This window comes from Vipera ursinii (genome assembly GCF_947247035.1).
Source record: "Vipera ursinii genome assembly, chromosome: 2".
Classification (NCBI taxonomy): Eukaryota; Metazoa; Chordata; class Lepidosauria; order Squamata; family Viperidae; genus Vipera; species Vipera ursinii.
Genome location: NC_139513.1, coordinates 268,967,778 through 268,980,163, shown reverse-complemented (window position 1 = coordinate 268,980,163; position 12,386 = coordinate 268,967,778). Strand labels below are relative to the sequence as shown.

At 40.8% G+C, this 12,386-nt stretch overlaps 1 protein-coding gene across 1 annotated transcript; it reads right to left on the bottom strand.

Annotated features, from left to right (window-relative positions):
- Positions 1 to 1,864: 1,864 nt before the first annotated feature.
- Positions 1,865 to 10,903, bottom strand: PLK2 (polo like kinase 2). The gene is made up of 14 exons (XM_083351619.1): positions 10,582 to 10,903; positions 9,314 to 9,421; positions 9,038 to 9,154; positions 8,700 to 8,829; positions 8,309 to 8,396; positions 7,007 to 7,102; positions 6,263 to 6,458; positions 6,010 to 6,157; positions 5,506 to 5,603; positions 4,640 to 4,760; positions 3,566 to 3,806; positions 3,342 to 3,471; positions 3,141 to 3,251; positions 1,865 to 2,121 (listed from the first exon to the last, which is right to left on the bottom strand). Exons 1-14 carry the CDS (start codon positions 10,861 to 10,863, stop codon positions 1,930 to 1,932), a joined length of 2,058 nt encoding a protein of 685 aa, XP_083207745.1. The 5' UTR covers positions 10,864 to 10,903; the 3' UTR covers positions 1,865 to 1,929.
- Between the last annotated feature and the right edge of the window lie 1,483 nt (positions 10,904 to 12,386).

The following is a 12,386-nucleotide window of genomic DNA, read 5'->3' as shown; positions in this document are numbered from 1 at the left end:
TGAAATCTCTTCCTTTTATACTAGTTTCTGTGAACTGCACACCAATTTTATGTTTAGAAGACATAGAATCAAGCTATGTGGTTAATATAGGTTGCAATATTGATCAGGCTATTGAAATGTTTACTGCAGCTGCATCGAGAAGCATTGTTAAAGGTACACAGGCAAGCCAGGAGCTTTCTCTACAAAAGTTTTATCTGAGAGAACTGCAACTCACATTATGGAAGCTGTGGTTAACCTCCATCATATCTGGTGTTGGTTCATACTTTCTCTAGCTAGATTTTGTTTATGTTGGCATTGGCCAAACTAATTGTTAATACAGTGCAGAATGATATGTGCCTTTAATATTGCTTTGAATTCTCTGTTGTGCCAATTATCCCTCAGGCAAGAATAACTGTTGAATCATTTTATTTGCCTCAGTTAAGTAGGAAATCCCCAACATTTTTTTTTCTTTTGTAAGACTAATCTGCCAAATTCTACATTCCTCCACAATGTATCAGGGTCATGACAGAGGTAATGAAAAAAAAATCCAAGAAATAAATTCATATGATGCCCTTTTTTCATGCACTATATAAAGCTGTCAATGGAAAAGTGGAACATTATCTGTTAACACTATGTTTACTCAATTGTTAAATCTTTATGGATTCATAATAACAGGACCAAGACTAGCACTCTTTTGATAATTACAATTATCAAAATTGTTAGAAAAACATAAGCCAATCAAAAATGTATCCACATCCCATCCCATCCCAACTGTTTCTGATATTAAGCACATAGTATTCCTCTGGGCATATGTTTCTTTTCCTAATATTAAATATTATGATGGATGAGTCATAATAAAATATTGCATTCAGTTACATCAATCCTTAAAAAAAAGTTGGACCTTTTAAAAAAATCCATTTTTCTCTGTAATTTATACTTTGAGCCCACTTCTCCGTTGAAAACCAGAGCAGGAAATCCCATAAATGGGGTGCCTAGCTTGTTTTCATCTGTATGAAAAAGTTCAAAGCAAAATTTTCTCCATCTGTCCTGATGGGAAAGGGTATTAAGGACTGCTGCTTTCATAAACTCATAGAAATTCTGTTAAAAGTATTATTTAATTCCTACTGTCCTACAGCCATACCACTATCAATATGGAGTTGTATAAAGCAGGTCTATTAAGTAAGCAAAACTGTAGGTTCCTTTGGACAGGAAAGTTTGGTCTTTACCCATTCATAAGGCAGATTGCTAATTGCTAACTGTGAAAGGGAAGAAACAGCAGACATTTTCCTGCGAGCACTGCCTTCTGCTTTTTCTTGGAACACAGTGCATGCCAGAGAAAAATCATATGGAAACCATCACTTCAGGTTTTCCCCACTCTTTATTGCCAACAAATGTATATTTAAAAATCACAATTACAAAAAAATGTATGTAATAAATACTTTGCTTTGGGCTGTAATAAATAAAAAAAGATTATTAACAAGGAATGCACTTTGCCAGCCACAAGTGTGATCAGTTCTTGGAAGAATTAAGAAAAGAAAAAAAATATGGCCATAGTTCACAGTTTAAGTAGCCATGAGGTGCCTCTTACAGATACTCCACAACAATGAGATCTCCCTCCCTCCCAATTCCTCAAGTGTTATTCACAGTTTCAAGTCCTCCAATAGAACAATTTGCTGCAGAAAATGTCTTCCAACTCAACTCTTTCAAAAGGAGTGAACCAAGGAAAGCTACATTCCAAAGGATTCCTGGTCACCACACCATTAATCCAACAAAGACTACAGGCTTCATGTCTGGTCCCAGCCCAGTACATAAGATGAGACATTTCATCGTACCAGTCCCTACTCCTCACACATCCATCAACATGCTACAGTTTTGTTTTTTTAAAAAATCCAACTGCCTTCACTGCAGACTTCAGTGAGATAAGTCCTTTTTGGTTTTAGAAGAGTTCTTTTAATTACATCTTTGCAACAGCATGTTCAATGCATATTCCATTCGATGCTTGAGTTCCAGAGAACATCCGGACATCAGAAGAGTTGTCAAACGAAATGTTGTAGATAACCTATCTTCATTAATATAGGTAAGAAGATATTCCTCATTTTGGTTGCAAATAATTATTTTTGTGTGATCATGGTAGAAGTTCACCTGAAAAGAATTAAGAATTGCAATGTGTTTGTTTCAACCATCCCATACAAAGACACTTAATATCTTTTATATTTGGACCTAGTCAGCAACTTATTAGATAAATGCCTGCCATGTTGGGTGTCATTCAGGATAGATTGATTTAAATGGGTGTCTTGGAAAATGCCCAATATAATTCGTGAAGGTCTCTGCATACTGATTATTACTCTTAAAGCCACATTGGCTTTTTACTGACATGAAGAATTAAAATAAATTAAAATAAATTCTGGTCATGCATTGCATAATCTACCTGCCTAAGAAACAATAAATTTCTCTAACTATAGCAGCAAAATTCAAGCCAATGCCCCTGAAGTTAACTTTTATTGTATATAGTAGGATTTAGATCTGTTAAGACAGTATAAAGTCACACTGTGCATAGCTAAAGCATTCTGGAGCACTTTCTGTGACTTGAGAAGGTTTGATGTAAACTGAAAACTTTGCAGAAGGTAATAGGGGCTTTAGGAGCAAGGGGATGCTCAGCTAGCACCTGTTCACAACTCCTTAAAAAGCAGCTGTATCTTTTCCTAGGATTATTAGGGAAGCCCAGACCAAATAGAGAGTTTGTGGAAATGTTGTTAAAAGAGCACCTAACTAGACCATACATGGCACTATTATTATCTATAATGCTCCAATTCAGTAAATTGATACCTTTGATATTATTCTGTATTATATTTTTTCTGCACACCTTTCATGACAAGAAATCTTAATTTCACGTTTTTTTAATAGTCATGACTGATACCCTCAAGTTTTGAAAAAAGCCACTTTTGGTTAGTAAGCCCAAAAAGCTAACAGTAGCTCATCTTTTATGCAGGACAGCTGATTACGCCACTTATTTGCTGCAAAAGGAAATCAAAGCAAGCTCCTTAGGTTGCTTGATGAGCATATAAAATCCTATATCCTCATGGATCTTCTGCCAGTGATACTAAGGGAACATCCTACAGAATCTAGAGTAAGCTCAGAGAAAACTTTGTTACTCAACCTACCTGAAATGTGCCATCATTGAAAAGCATCATCAATGCCTTATCAGATTTCAGCCACTGCAGGAGGTAAAGTCTTGGTCTGCGGACATCAGTGACACTAGGAAGATCCCCACCCTAAGAACAGCACATGCCAAAGTTAGAGCAGAGCTCATTATATAAGCTACCATCTAAGCCACATTTCCCACCCCTTTTGCTTTAACTTACATCCATGAGGTTTTCCTCCATGTAATGAGAAAAGTATTTTAAGACAGTGACTTGACTGATGAATTGTTCCGGGGCATCAGCAGCAGAGAAAACTGAACACTGCCCAAGTTCTGCATAGTAATGGACTGTTCTGGAGGGCCAAAAGCAAAGATAAAGGTGTTAAGCTCAAGCAGATAATAGAATGGAAGCTCTTGCACCAGCCTGATTTATAATCAGCTACTCACTTTTTGTCCGGAAGAAGGCTCATGTGTGCACCATTGTTGAAGAGAACGCCCACAGTGTGGTCAGATAGCTGATAACCAAAGCCATATTTGTTGGAGTAGTCTACCCACTTTGTGACCCATTGGAAAGAGACAGCCAGCTGTTCTTTGGGAATATGATCAGATTCCGGCATGTTCTGTAAACATCCACGCAACACTCTTGCGACAGTATCAGCAACACTTCCCATTGTACTATCTTCAAGACCTAGCAAGTCATAAAAGAGCTCATGAATAATGCTTCAAGTAGCGAAATTGACAAAAAATATAGCCATGTCAATACAGTGACTTGATCTCCCAAATTGCTCAGAGAAATAACATAAATTGCCTTAATACAGAGCTAAAACCATACTTCCTATAAAGGAAGCATAATTAAGAGATCCATCAGAATCTCAGCACTCCTCAAAACCCTGACCTCTTTGGAATCTTTTGAGAAAGATAGCACTTAACAGCCCAAGATGTCTATGGAGATTCTCAGTCTTCCAGATCATGGTTGCCCCAAAGGTACTTTTTTTCAAGAAGACTGGTCAGAGCTGAAGAAGCTTCTTGGATGAGAAGCAAAACATCTTCAAAGAAAAACAAGAAAGTCCAGTTGCCTCCTGAAAAAGCACCTTTGGGATAATAGCCCAAGAGTTTTCCATCAGGCTTATGATTTTATTTAGATATATTTTTATTTATTTTTTAATTCCATTTATATCCCGCCCTTCTCTGAAGACTCAGGGCGGCTTACAAGCTTAGCAGTAGCCTTCATTCTATGTATATGCCTGCTTGTTAGGGCTTTCACACACACCCCAAGCGGCATTATTACAAAGTCAGCTTATTGCCCCCAACAATCTGGGTCCTCATTTTACCTACCTCGGAAGGATGGAAGGCTGAGTCAACCTTGAGCCTGGTGGGACTCGAACCTGCACTAATTGCAGGCAGCTGGTGTTACTTTCCAAAGACTGTACATTAGACTATTCTTTTGGCATTCATTTGGCATCCAGATTAAACTCACTGTCCCACGTGTTCAACACTAGAAAACCTTTGTGCTGCACTTACATTCACTGCTGCTACTGCAGCTTCCCAGAGTTCCTCGAACAATCATCCGAATTGCATCTATTTGCTTGGTTTCTGCTAGCACACTAGGTTTTGCTACAGTGGTGCTGGAAGGCTGGATCTCCTGTGGGGGGAAAAGGGTATATTTTCTTTTTATCTGAATCCAATGCCTGTTGCTACTCCATTTCTGAAAGTGCATAGCAAAAAATGCTCATGACAGAAAAACATGTGAATTTAAACCTCTTTGTAAGGTTCCTATCAGTGAAGGCTTAGTCACTGAGTATCAGAGATGAAAGACACAGTATTATTTTCATGAAAAGAATAGTGAGAATTTTATTTAATCCACGATTATGTGTCTGATCCCAGTCAGAAGTAGTCCTTCAAATTGCCTATTCCTAAATTTTGCAATGCATTCAAAAACTCCAAACAAAAGAAATAAATTTGCACTGCATTTTTAAAAAGTTTGCAAGCTGCTAAAAATATCTGAAAGGAATGAAAAACGATCACAAAAATTATCTTTGGGCATTTAAGCCTGGAACATTACTTCCATTTCATATTTTAGTCAATAATCACTGAACTGTCTTATTCCATCCAATGGAGTGGAATGAAGCTTTCAATCACAGATGGAGTTTAGCATCTTAAAGGATTGCATAGAGGGGAAAAAACAGACACACAGATGGTGGTTCATTTGTACTATTGAGATATGGAACAAACAGAAGCATGGAGTTCTTGCACCCAATTGTTAATGGTTACAATATTGTGCTCAAGCTCCTTACGCTCAAATTGTTTGCAAGTCCCTTCTAATTATGTTTAGAAATGCTCAAACTTTCAGAAGAATGTAGAATATTACATGGGTAATTTCTGCTTACCTCTTCAGGTCTGTGTTTCAGGGTCTGCTGAGTTATTGAGGTCTTCTTTAAGTCATGCCTAAGTTTATATATTTCTTCATCTTCCTTGGCCAATCGATCTGGGAAATTTAAAAAAAAACAGATCCATTAAATTTGATACTTAAATCTACAGAACACTGTGTATCTGTTAGACAAGCTTCTTAGCTGTAGAAACTTGTCACGATTTGTCTTGCAGTCTAATCATTACCAAGAGCTGCACAGCACAAACTACACTTTCCAGGCAATAATTAACTGATAATGACTGGCACTATTGTTTATTAGCAGGAGAACCTAAAATCTTAGTTGTTCCTGTATCCCAGCACACCAATTATTTAGGAATAGGGCTAGTTGATTACTAAGTATCCATCACTTATGGACAGAGGGAAGCTAAGCATGCTAGAGTTGTACTGCAGACATGCAATCAGATTTTTTTTTTTAAAAAATGCACTTTTAGCAAAGATCCCCCAGATATAAATAGATGCATACTGTGTGCATCAAAGTATCTTGATTTTTCCTTCTTGCCCCCAAAGAGAGCTGCAGCAGCCTTTTTGAAGAAATTCTTAGCCGGACTTGACAAGTTGAAGTCAGGAATTGTGTGACAACAGCTAGGTGGAAGTCTGTCTGGAGTGAAACCCTGTAGAAAGAGAATATACAAACACACAATCATTTGTTGGCAGCCAGCATCATTACTGAAAAAAGAAACTCTACAAAAAACCCCCCTCAAAATACTACAACTTACCAAGAAGAAGTCATGCCGAACAATGTCATCTAAGCTGGGGCGGTCTTCTGGATTTTTCGACAGCATGCTTGCAATCAAATGCTTTGCAGGAGGCAATAAAGATGATGGTAAAGAATATTTTGCTTCTCTAATGCATCGATAAGTCTCCTTTAAGTTGGTTGTTTCAAATGGAGGCCTTCCCAATAACATTGTATACCTGTCAGAAGACAAACAGGACTTTTATCTACCAGATTAAAAAATGAGCAATCTCTTTATGAAAGTACAGAGATCCCAGAGGTCAAAATGGTAGAAAACACATCACACATGACTCTATATCAATATAGTACAACACATGCCCACGTGGTGTGATTTTAACAAAATACAACCCTTAACACAACCAGTTTTCCATTATTTCAAGTACTGGCTTGAAAATCCAGCTTAATATCCTCAAGAAATGGCCTTGGTGGAGCAGTGGGCTGATGCCTCCTTAAGTAACACCAGCTGCCTGCAATTAGTGCAGGTTCGCATCCCACCAGGCTCAAGGTTGACTCAGCCTTCCATCCTTCCAAGGTAGGTAAAATGAGGACCCAGAATGTTGGGGGCAATAAGCTGACTTTGTAATAATGCCACTTGGGGTGTGTGTGAAAACCCTAACAAGCAGGCATATACATAGAATGAAGGCTACTGCTAAGCTTGTAAGCCGCCCTGAGTCTTCGGAGAAGGGCGGGATATAAATGTAATAAAAATAAATAAATAAATACTCACATGACACAGCCCAAGGCCCATATGTCAGATTCACAGCCATGACCTTGTTTATTAAGGACTTCTGGGGAAAGGTAATTCGGTGTGCCACAGATCGTTCTGAAATGGAGTAAAATCAAAATTTAGAATCTATCAGTTCAGAAGAATAAACTGTTGTCTAAGTTCGGATCCTTCCTATCACCCAAAGCTCTGGCTGATCTGGAACAAGCTAAGCAGCTTTAGAACTAGTTAGCACTCTGATGAGATCACCAGGAAATGTAAGTGTACAGGCTAGACTAGGAAGTTGAACAGCACACCTGAAGGCAATGTAAGCCATCTTTATTTATTGCCAAAGAAACTATGTGAAACATTTACATCAGACATGTCAAACACAAGGCCCGGGGGCCGGATCCGGCCCACGAAGTGGTTTCATGTGGCCCGCAAAGCCATCCTGGAAACAGTGAGGGAACGGCTCCCCCTGCCTTGGCCCTGGCCCAGAGACCCTCCTTCTGCCAGAGATCCTCAGATCTGTCCCACTCCTGCCCAGGCCCCAATAGGCACCCTTGATGTGAACGATGTAGAGCACTCTAGCCACGCCCACCCAGTAGGTCACACCCACCCTGGCCACACCCACCTGGCCCCCTGAGGGCAACTGCAATGCTGATGCGGCCCTCAATGAAATTGAGTTTGACACCCCTGATTTACATGGTCACTAAGACTTGAACTTGAGGGAAATTTTACTTCTATTAGTTTGGCTGTTAGTTCCATACTGGGAAGGTTCACTGTTAACCCCTTTCTAATTCTTTATTAAAACTGCCTCAAATTATCCTTAACTATATATGTCATAAAACAGGTTATATATAGATTCGTTATGGTTTTAAATAATAGTTTTGTTATTACTACAGAAGACTCAATAACTGCCACCCTTAAGGCAATTCAATTAGTTAACATTCTCTACATCCATCTGTGTCCTGTAATACTCTGGAATTATTCAGAGATAGAAGACAGCATGAGTTGACCCCAAGAGATGAGAAACTTGTGACCTCCGTGTTGTTAGTAATTATCACTGCTAGCAGCCTCAGATAATCTGGCTCATGTTATGAGATGCTGGAAAATGCATTAAGACCTAAAAGACCCAGTCACATCTAAAGAAAATTATACAAGTGGAAAGCATGATACTGCTGAGTCCACAGATATCATGTCTTAAAGGCCAATCTTTGCATACTATGGAAGCCTTCATCTTTTCTAATGTAAAACCCAAGACTTCAAAGCTAGGCAAGAGAAGGCATTGAACCCAGATAATTGTCCTCTTTCTTAAAGCCTTACCTTCTCCTATGTTCCAATGGTTCAAGCCTTGCAGCCAGACCGAAGTCACCGACTTTCAATTCCATGGCATCATTAATGAAGAAATTACCTACAGATAAGAGTGAAAAAAAGAGAGCTGAGTACCAGTTGATTAACATATCAGATAAGTGCTGGCTTGTGTCTAGAGGAGGTCAGCAAATAGCTAGCAACTTTTATTTATGAATGACTATTTAATGCTATTACTCAAGCATTCCAAGGCTCTCTTACCAGATGAGCTGATTGTAACTATTAATCTCTGGGAGTGCAATATAAACAGCAGAAGTAAAACAATGCATGGGGGTGGGGTGGGGGAACCTATCCTGTTCTTTCTATATCCAATACAAGCCAGACATGGGAGAGAACATAAACCTACCTAACTTCAAGTCTCGGTGCAAGATCTCTTGCTCATGGAGGTATTTTAGTCCTGATACAATCTGCCTTAGATAGTATCGCACTTCTGGTGCCGTCAATACCTTTCTTGCTTTCAAGATGTGAGCCATAGACTAATAGGAAGAAAAAAAATATAAAAGGCAAAGAAAGTTACACTGCTAAAATCACACATTAAGCCTGAACATATGTAAACAAAAATACCAGCATTAGGGGAAAGAATAAAGACTGCCTCTGGAAGATACCTTTTACATTTTAAACATTTTTACATTAGTTGCTGCTTCCATGTAAGTGAATACTGGATTTCTCTCACTGGATGCTCACCCTTCGGCTGCAGTATTCTAGGAGAATATAAATGTTCTCCTTGTCTTCAAAGTAGTGGAAGAACTGGACAATATGTCTATGGTTGAGCATTCTGTGCAATTCAATCTCTTTATCAATCTGAAAAGGATGGGAGGCAAACAAAAGGATTATTGGCATTGCTTCCTGCCATCTGTGGGAAGAAAGGATTTACACGTGAGCAAGCCACTGCAGGAAAAGGGAAGGGCCACCCAAGCATTTGAAGAGATTCCTGAAAGGAAAGTCACAGTCAACACACACCTTTTCCCTTTGATGAGGTTTGGCTACTCGGCTGTGAGGAATGATCTTTGCAGCATAGACTTTGTTTGTGGTCAGATCCGTCATCTCGTAACATTTTGCGAAGCCACCCTACAGACACAAAGCAGAGGAGAAAGCACATTAGATGAGAAAGCAAGTTATTCCCCCTTCCCTCCTTTGAGGAGTCTAAATCAACTGGGAAATCACACACACACACACACACACACACACACCAAGGCTTGTAATTATGAACAACAAATCACCCACAATGAGTCCAAGATGTTGATGAGGATTGGGTTTCCCCCCCCCAAATCTGACCTAAATTTTTACCATAGATGACCTAAGAATACCTTTTCTCCTAGCATTTAAAAATGAATCCAATCTAGTCAGCTCCAAACCAATCACCACACAAAGGCAAACTAACAATGTTATAGCAGGGCAACAGATCTCCTTTCCGTGCATTCCTAACTCTACCATACAGGAATCCAGCAATTTTCCTACGCATACAAAAGCAGGTCACAGTTCTCTATTGTATCTATATGCTCATAAAAAGAAAAGGGAAAAAAAAAAGAAAAATCCAGATGTTTGGATTCCTGCTTTCTGAAATTCATATTGCATCTACTTCTCTTCCGTAATGGCATGTATACCATCCCTCACCCTAAATGGGAGCCACAATCTGTGTGTAGGAGTTTTTCACATCCTTTTGTGAAACCACCTCTCCAGACAAGTGGCTTATGTGTGTCACAGGATCCCTAATAGCAACAGCCTGTGCTTTTGGAAGTGCTTCAAGTGAGCCGGGCGACACAGGGGGGGGGGGGAGAGAAAGAGAGAGAGAGAGAGAGAGAGAGAGAGAAGAGAAGGCTAATCCAGAAGACAAATGACCGAATACGCCTTTAATATCTATTTATCCTGCCATTCGTTTATCCTTCCTTTCCCCCCCCCCTTTAAGACCACAAGAAAAATAAAGGCAAGAAAGCAAAGGGGCTAGAAGGAGGAAGAAATGGGAACGTAACTCGACCGAGTGCCTCAAGGCGAGGAGAGCCACCGAGAACTATGCAAGACCGTAACAAACAATAATTCAAATGCCAAAACGGCGATGAGGCAAGAGCGCACATTTGGGGACGGACGGGGGTTGTTGGGAGGGGAAGGCATCAGCTAGCAGCCGGAGCCCTCCCTCATTTGCAGCCATCTCCGTGTTTCACGGCCAGTCCAAGTTCAGCCACGCTGCTAAGCGCTAAAGCCGCCCCTCTCTACTGCCGCCGGGCATTTACCTTTCCCAGCACTTTCCCGCGGCAATATCTCCTTCCCGTGGTAGGGTCGGTAATAATCCGAGAAATCTCGGGAGCCGAATGCGAGTGGTGGTGGTGGTGGTGGTGGTGGTGGCTGTCGGAGGACTCTGCAGCCTTCTTCCTTCGCGAGTCGCCGCCACAGGCTTTACTCAGCGCCTGCTCCCCCATCTTACTGCCACCGCTACTACTACCACCACCGCCGCCGCCACCTCCGCTAACTGCTGTACTGCCCGGCTGATAAGCGATAGTCCTCAGTAAATCCATTGCTCCTTCGGCTGGCCTTTCCCAGCGTCCCAACCCCGCTCCTTCTTTCCCGGCTCCGCTCTCCAGACAGCTGTGCGAAGCGTTCGGAGGTTCGGCATCCTTTTATAGGGCAACAGCAGGCCCCGCCCAGGCGCTGACGTCACAAACCCCAGTTGTCGCTCCGTTCCCTCCCACCCAGGTGAAATTCTGCGCGGGTTGGCCTGGACGGTGGAGTTCCGTGTTACGCCGCGGCCCGCGAGGTGGGCTGGTGTGCGTGGCTCCAAGGTCGAGCGCTCTTGGCGGGGGAAGAGAGCTTTTCTCTGTTTGATAACAAGCTTCCGTTCCAGCTCGATCTTGTTCGCTGCTCGAACCCTGCGGGACTTGCTTCCAGTCAAAGGCGACGGCTTTTAACCTCCTTTATACTCTCGCTCGTTCCAAACAGACCGGCCAGGGCAGTAAAATGGATATTCCTATAAAGGGTTGTGAACCCGAATAAATAAATAATCCGTCCAGTTCTGAAAATTGAAGTTGAACCATTATGGCATGAACTAGCCATGGTGATCTAGTGGTTGCTGGCACACTGGGTGCCATACTAAACAAAATCTTGGACGATACTTAGAAAATCGGCATGCTAACAAAATTTCCACCTGTCCGTTGCAAAAGGCCACATTGCTTGGATCTGCACAGGTACTATGTTGATATATTACAACTTCCTAGGATATTGGGAAGAAATCACTGTATGAAGTTCACAGTAGCTAAATTTACAGCTCACTCATTGCTGTGTATATAACAATATAAGGATTGAGGAAAAGAAACTGGAAAAATTAGAAATACCAGAAGTTGCAGATCAAAGTTGAACACTTAATGGAAAAATGAATCCGTTTTTATTTAGATTGCCATTGGAGCTCTTGGACCTATATCTAAAGCAGGGGTCCCCAACCTTTGGACCTAATGGGCCATGATGGGTTTGCAACTGAGCCACAGAAACGTCTGGCAAGCGCAAGCACACACATACATCCTCACTTGCGTGAGGAATGGGTGAGTGCACACTCATTTAGGTGTGCGGCAGGTGTGCATGTATGCTGCTTGTGCAAATGGAGCTGCGTGCATGCTTACCAGCTACTTGCACGGAACAATCCCCTCCCCCCCCCCGCCAATCCACAAACATTGGGGAACTTGATCTAAAGGACTTCCTTGATATTGGGAAATATTGAATTTATCAGACCTGAACACCCTAATTTTACAAAAAAAACCTATCCTACTTGGAATTGCTTATATTCTTAGATGCTACCATAATAATAATAATAATAATAATAATAATAATAATAATAATAATAATAATAATAATAATAATAATACCTTAATAATAATTCTTAGGTCCTTGGTTAGAACTTTAATTATTGTTTCCACCAGTCTTAGACTCTGAATCTAACTGTAGATTACCCATAAATAATAGGTCTTTGGGAAGGACTTAATAAGTGGATAAAAATGCCAAATCCAGTCTAAACATCTGGCTGATTGTGACCCATAAACTTGTATGCCAC